The following is a 7,295-nucleotide window of genomic DNA, read 5'->3' on the forward strand; positions in this document are numbered from 1 at the left end:
AGGAAGGTGAGAAGGAGATGAAGTAGAGAGATTAAGAGAGAGAAGAGATAGCGTGAGAGAAATGGAAAGAAATATATGTTTATGTGTAGGTATGTGTGCACGTGTGTGTGTTTGTGTGTATTTGTACGTGCATATAAGTGTGTGTTTTGGTGTGTGTGTATGTGAGCATGGCACAATAGATGTGGGCTGACTTTCCTTTAGTCTCGCTGAGTGGGGGAACGTGGGAAAGGGGGGGAACTTGGGAAATGGGGGGAACTTGGGAAAGGGGGGGAACGTGGGAAAGGGGGGGGGACGTGGGAAAAGAGGGGGAACGTGGGAGAAGAGGGGGAACGTGGGAGAAGAGGACTGCCATTCCTCCTTACAGTCTTTCACAGGTCTGTTAATCTGATTCTGTATCTGACCCTCCCTCCCATTCACACTTTGTTCCGTTAAACAGCCTGTTCAGGTCTTTAGGCTGTAACACGCACACTCATTTAATGGCATAATGACAGTCAAGTCCTTAAGACGTACCTCCCCCTTCTAACCCGAATCCCCACCCTAACCCCCCGACCCCCCGACCCCCCGACCCCCCGAACCCCCGTCCTACCTTCACATCTGCTGTGTTCATCCGCGTCCCCTCCTTCCCAACGAAGATGTCGTCTATATCGACCAGGATGTGGCGCTCCAACCCTAGTGACAACTTCCTGTCAGTGAGGTATGAGACGGCGTCCACCAGGAGCAGCCGATGTAGCCAGTAGCCCAGGCCGTGTCCAAACACCACCCTGCGAACGCCGTCCCAGAGTCCCTCATCCACCACCACCGTGGCCTGCAGGCCCAAACTGAAGCCAGGGGCTGTAGTGTCTCCGCTGCCTGCCGCAAGGCCTCCCTCCCTGGGCCGAGCCTGAACCAGAGCCTGGTAGGAGGAGTGGTTGGATGTGAAAGTGGTCCAGTCGTCCCCGGGTAGTGGCCCATGGTCGGTGCCGGGTCGCGTCAGGTGAAGAACGGGTGAATGTGATGTCACAGATGCATCTCTGAGCACCTGATTGGTTCGCAGCAGTAGAGGGAAACCACGCAGTTTGAGCAAGGGCGGTGAGTTCTGATTGGCTCGGTGGAAAGTGATGATGCCAACTCGGTAACGGAGACAGTACTAGGAAACAGTGACAGAGAATCAGCCTTGTAATTACCAAGAAGTGCATTACCTTGTAATTACCAAGAAGTGCATTACCTTGTAATTACCAAGAAGTGCATAACCTTGTAATTACCAAGAAGTGCATAACCTTCTAATTACCAAGAAGTGCATAACCTTGTAATTACCAAGAAATGCATAACTTTCAGTTAAAAGAAAGTTATGCCATTTAGGGAATAATACGTTTACAACCTTTAATGTCTAGTTTTAGGAGTGGGAAGGTAATGACTAACATTAGTTAACAGAAGATAATGTCTAACATTAGTGTGTTGTAACTCATTTGGTGTAGTAATGTCTAACAGTGTTGTAACTCAACTGGTGTAGTAATGTCTAACAGAGTTGTAACTCAACTGGTGTAGTAATGTCTAACAGAGTTGTAACTCAACTGGTGTAGGAGAGTCTAACAGTGTTGTAACTCAAATAGTGAAGTAATGTCTAACAGAGTTGTAACTCAACTGGTGAAGTAATGTCTAACAGAGTTGTAACTCAACTGATGTAGTAATGTCTAACAGAGTTGTAACTCAACTGATGTAGTAATGTCTAACAGAGTTGTAACTCAACTGATGTAGTAATGTCTAACAGAGTTGTAACTCAACTGGTGTAGTTATTTCTAACGGTGTAGTAACTCACCTGGTGTAGTAAATGTCTGTTCCAGTTGCCAGTATACTTTAACAGACTCTCATAGATGACCAGGATGTAACGACCACGCCCCTTTAGGAAGAAAATATATAACATGTATATAACATAAATGTATAACACGTATATAACATAAATATATAACATGTATATAACATAAATGTATAAGATGTATACAACATAAATATATAACATTTATATAACATAAATATATAACACATATATAACATAAATATATAACACGTATATAACATGAATATATAACATGTATATAACATGAGTATATAACATGTATATAACATGAATATATAACATGTATATAACATAAATGTATAAGATGTATATAACATAAATATATAACACGTATATAACATAAATATATAACACGTATATAACATAAATGTATAACACGTATATAACATAAATATATAACACGTATATAACATAAATATATAACACGTATATAACATAAATATATAACATGTATATAACATGAATACATAACGTGTATATAACTTGAATATATAACATGTATATATTACAAATACATAACATTGTATATAACATGAATATATAACAAGTATATAACTTGAATATATAACATGTATATATTACAAATACATAACATGTATATAACATGAATATATAACACATATATAACATAAATATCTAACACATATATAACATGAATATATAACATGTATGCAGTAACTTGCTGTGGAAGAGAGTGCTAGATAACATAACACCCCACCTGGTCAGTGAGGGGAGGCAGGTCTGCCTTTCCCAGGGCGATCTCGGTTCTGAAGGGGTATCGGGCCGACTCCAGTATGGTGATGATGTCCTGGCCCAGCTGACTGTACTGGGACTCAACCAACACCAACACCACGGGCTCTACCGAGGACGGGGGGTCCGGGGAGGGCTGAGGGGGTGTGTCTGCTTGTCTGGCGGTGGGAGTGTCTGGGTACCGGTGTTTGTTGGTGTGTGTGTCTGTTTGCTGGTGTGTGTTGCTATGTGTTTTTTCACGTGTGTTGAGTGTCCGGTATGGAGGTGGGAGGGCTGTGGAACTTGCGACCGCAGAAGTGGGATCTCCTGATTGGCTAAGCTGTACAGATGGGTAGGAGTGAGAGAGCAGGAAGTAGGCGGAGCCTAGAAGGGATCCTGACAGGAAGAGGAGGAGCAGACGCCGAAGGTGACGACGAAGACGTACTGCTAGTGACATCATGGAGGGTCAGGGTGGGTGTGGCCTCAGGATGGTTTCTCTAACACGCGATAGGATGAGGCCCTCCAAGGTCTCTCATGTCACCATGGCCTACAGGAAGGGGTCAGACACCAGGTACCATGGCCAGGGTGAGACACGCCTCCACACCTCTGTAGGAAACACACAGCATGAGCTCAGACATTTTGCTGAGACTAACGTGTGTGTGAGTGTGTGCTTCAGGGCCTGCGTGTGTTTCTGTGTGGTTCTGTTGGAGTGTGTGTCACTGTGTGTGTTTCTGTGTGGTTCTGTTGGAGTGTGTGTCACTGTGTGTGTTTCTGTGTGGTTCTGTTGGAGTGTGTGTGATTGTATGTGTCTGTGTGATTATGTGTGTGTGTGTGTGTGCAACTGTGTGTGTTTCTGTGTGGTTCTGTTAAAGAGTGTGTGATTGTGTGTGTTTGTGTGTGTGTGTGATTGTGTGTGTATGTGTGATTGTGTGTGTGATTGTGTGTATGTGTGATTGTGTGTGTATGTGTGTACGTGTGATTGTGTGTGTGATTGTGTATGTGTGTACGTGTGTGTGTGATTGTGTGTGTGTGTGTGTATATGTTTGTGTGTTTGTGTGTCCTAATCAGCCCCCAGGTCCTGGGGACTCATACAACACAGCTGGTAAAGACAGGACTGATTAAAAACAACCAGCTGCCTGAACTTGTAACACAAACACGCACACTAACACACACACTGACACACACACTGACACACACACTGACACACACACACACACACAATACACAACACACACAACCACACAACACACAAACCATACACACAACTCAAACAATAAACAACAAATAAACAATATGGTGCAATGCCTCTATCCCTCTTTTCCTCCCTACATCCATATCTCTCACTCCTTTCATCCATATCTCTCTCTCCCTCCATCCATATCTCTCACTCCCTCCATCCATATCACTCCCTCCATCCAGATCTCTCACTCCCTCCATCCATATCTCTCACTCCCTGCATCCATATTTCTCACTCCCTCCATCCATATCACTCCCTCCATCCATATCACTCACTCCCTCCATCCATATCTCTCAGTCCCTCCATCCATATCTCTCACTCCCTCCATCCATATCTCTCACTCCCTCCATCCATATCTCTCACTCCCTGCATCCATATCTTTCACTCCCTCCATCCATATCACTCCATCCATATCTCTCACTCCCTCCATCCATGTCTCTCACTCCCTCCATCCATACCTCTCTCTCCCTCCATCCATATCTCTCACTCCCTCCATCCATACCTCTCTCTCCCTCCATCCACATTTCTCACTCCCTCCATCCATATCTCTCAGTCCCTCCATCCATGTCTCTCACTCCCTCCATCCATACCTCTCTCTCCCTCCATCCATATCTCTCACTCCCTCCATCCATTTCACTCCCTCCATCCACATTTCTCACTCCCTCCATCCATATCACTCCCTCCATCCATCTCACTCCCTCCATCCATATCTCTCACTCCCTCCATCCATATCACTCCCTCCATCCATATCTCTCTCCCTCCATCCATATCTCTCACTCCCTCCATCCATACCACTCTCTCCCTCCATCCATATCACTCCCTCCATCCATCTCACTCCCTCCATCCATATCTCTCACTCCCTCCATCCATATCACTCCCTCCATCCATATCTCTCTCCCTCCATCCATATCTCTCACTCCCTCCATCCATACCACTCTCTCCCTCCATCCATATCTCTCACTTCATCCATCCATATCTCTCACTCCTTTCATCCCTCTTTCTGAGAGCGGTCACAAAGTGAGAGGTACGTCCAGATTCTTGTGTGTTGTTTGTGTGCTGTCCCATATGAGTTTCAGCTCCTAACTAGTCATCTGCTAATTAAACACGTGTTAGGTGGAACCACAAACATCAAGTCAACTAATGAATGTTTGTATGTCAAAGTAGCCATCATTTAAACGGTTTAAACGGTCAGACTACGAATGAGTAACGAACACAATCTATTGCCTGCTCACGTCACTGTTAATCATATGGTAAAATATAACAATAATATTGTTTTCAGGGCTTAAGGACCTACAACCTACGTGTTCAACTGGTTCGACTGAAGAGATAGATATTTAACTACATATATATATATTATAACTATACTATATGATCAAATTTGTGAAAATACATTCCACCACACACACACACCTCCCTGTAACAACATTTTAAAAATATATTGAGGTTAAAAAGCGAGAGACAGAGATAAAGAGAGAGATTTATATACAGAGAGTAAGATAAATAGAAATACCATGCCTTATTCAATGCAAAAAAACTCACTAGTCTAAAAAACGCTTTCCATTCGTGATTCTTTTCCAGGAAAGCTCCAAGGAGCACCCAGCCCGAGTCGATGTCCTACCTTTAGCCAGGATGAGCGCGCGTTTAAGCGGGCAGAATCAGCGAAAAGAAGCCGTTGGTCTGCAAACGTGTCGGAGGAAGGTAAATCCGCCTGTATATTGGGCTGTCTGTGCGGATCTCACGCTCTCTCTCTCTCTCGCTCGCCTTCAGAACCGAGGTAACCAGCCGGAATGAATGATCGGATATTCTCCCCCGCCTACCGAGGTCCCTTCTACCGTTCCTATCTTTTGCGTTCTCTCTTCTATCTCTCTTTCAATACACCCCTCTCCCGATCTGTCTGTCTCTCCAGAGTAGGGCAAAAAGAGACACCGTGAAGTGTTTAGCTGCGGGTACGCATGAGACACCCTGATTTGAGTCGCAAGGCTCTCAGTTACCAACAGACTGGCTGCCCCGTGCTTCTGTCCGTTTCAGCTGCTCTTTCGCGCGCACTTACAGCATAAGCAGATAGGCAAAAACACAATCGAGACAGTCTTCAGTAAAAGCCTGCAAGAAACACACATGCTGAGACGGAGATGGATGGATGGGTTGTCAAGGTAACAATGTTGATCAGACAGGGGTGTGTGGGTGTTCTAAAAGAGAAAATAGATTTATTTATAAAATATAAAAGGCCTGAAAAACAACTCTTGAGAGAGAAGAGGGGAGAAACAGAGAGAGAGAGACAGAGAGTGATACACCAACTTAATGGAAAGAGATTATCAAAGCTTTGGTAATAAAGCCTTCATCTGCAGATTAATGAACCTAGAGAAGAGTCTCCTGGGCCTGCTGGTCTCGGGTCTCTGTTCAAAAACAAAAACAGACCCCTCAGAGAACCAGGACAGCAACACAGTTAGACCCAAGCACATAATGAGAAAACAAAAAGGAAACAATTTGACATACACAAAATAATTAACCAATATAACAAAGACTCAGAGAGCATTTCCTTACTATTGAGAGAAGACACCACAGGCAGACCTGCCTCTCCAGAGAAAACAGACGAGCCACGCAGCCCACAATATGAGCTGGAAACCGAGCTGCACTTCCTAACCTCCTGCCAAATGTATGATTAAATTAGAAGCACTTTTTCCCCTTAGGTCATATAGACCCACTGAAGTTTGAAATCAAAGCAAACAATATTAAACTCTCATGTCTATTAATTTAAACAACGCAGCGTTCAATCACAGCAGCAAGATTTGTGAGGAAACTTGCGTAGCACAACACTGTCAACATACCCAGTGTCATCTCTGTATTATTGTTTATTCAAAGTCGTAACAATTAGCACATCCTTAAAAACGATTTATACTGACTTGAGAGACAGACAAAGGGATAAACGGAGACAGAGAGACAGACAGAGAGAGAGAGACAGAGAGAGAGACAGAGAGAGAGACAGAGAGAGAGAGACAGAGAGAGAGACAGAGAGAGAGAGACAGAGAGACAGAGAGAGAGACAGAGAGAGACACAGAGAGAGAGACAGAGAGAGAGAGAGACAGAGAGAGACAGAGAGAGAGAGACAGAGAGAGACAGAGAGAGAGAGACAGAGAGAGATACAGAGACAGAGAGAGAGACAGAGAGAGAGAGACAGAGAAAGACAGAGAGAAACAGAGAGAGAGAGACAGAGAAAGATACAGAGACAGAGAGAGAGACAGAGAGACAGAGAGAGATACAGAGACAGAGAGAGAGACAGAGAGACAGAGAGAGAGACAGAGAGAGAGAGAGACAGAGAGAGACAGAGAGAGAAACAGAGAGAGACAGAGAGACTTTGGCAATATGGTTATAATAACTGTCATGCTAATAAAATTGAATTGAATTTGAATTTGAGAGACAGAGAGAGAGAGGGAGGAGAAGAGAGAAGGGAGACAGTGGGAAGAGGTAGAGGGATATCTGTATTAGAGAGACTAGATG

General features: G+C 44.2%; 1 protein-coding gene across 2 annotated transcripts in view; it reads right to left on the reverse strand.

The window, feature by feature from the left end:
* The window catches only part of ndst3 (N-deacetylase/N-sulfotransferase (heparan glucosaminyl) 3), a 42,923-nt gene extending 37,088 nt beyond the window's left edge, over window positions 1-5,835 (reverse strand). For both annotated transcript variants that reach the window (XM_029118208.2, XM_029118209.2), the window contains exons 1-4: window positions 5,419-5,835; window positions 2,553-3,169; window positions 1,796-1,876; window positions 587-1,126 (exon numbers count right to left, since the gene is read on the reverse strand). In XM_029118208.2, coding sequence (XP_028974041.2) covers window positions 587-1,126; window positions 1,796-1,876; window positions 2,553-3,023 — 1,092 coding nt within the window. In that variant the 5' untranslated portion in view covers window positions 3,024-3,169; window positions 5,419-5,835. The remainder of the gene's footprint in view (window positions 1-586; window positions 1,127-1,795; window positions 1,877-2,552; window positions 3,170-5,418) is intronic.
* Between the last annotated feature and the right edge of the window lie 1,460 nt (window positions 5,836-7,295).

Source organism: Esox lucius, chromosome 25, assembly GCF_011004845.1.
Source record: "Esox lucius isolate fEsoLuc1 chromosome 25, fEsoLuc1.pri, whole genome shotgun sequence".
Taxonomy (NCBI): domain Eukaryota; kingdom Metazoa; phylum Chordata; class Actinopteri; order Esociformes; family Esocidae; genus Esox; species Esox lucius.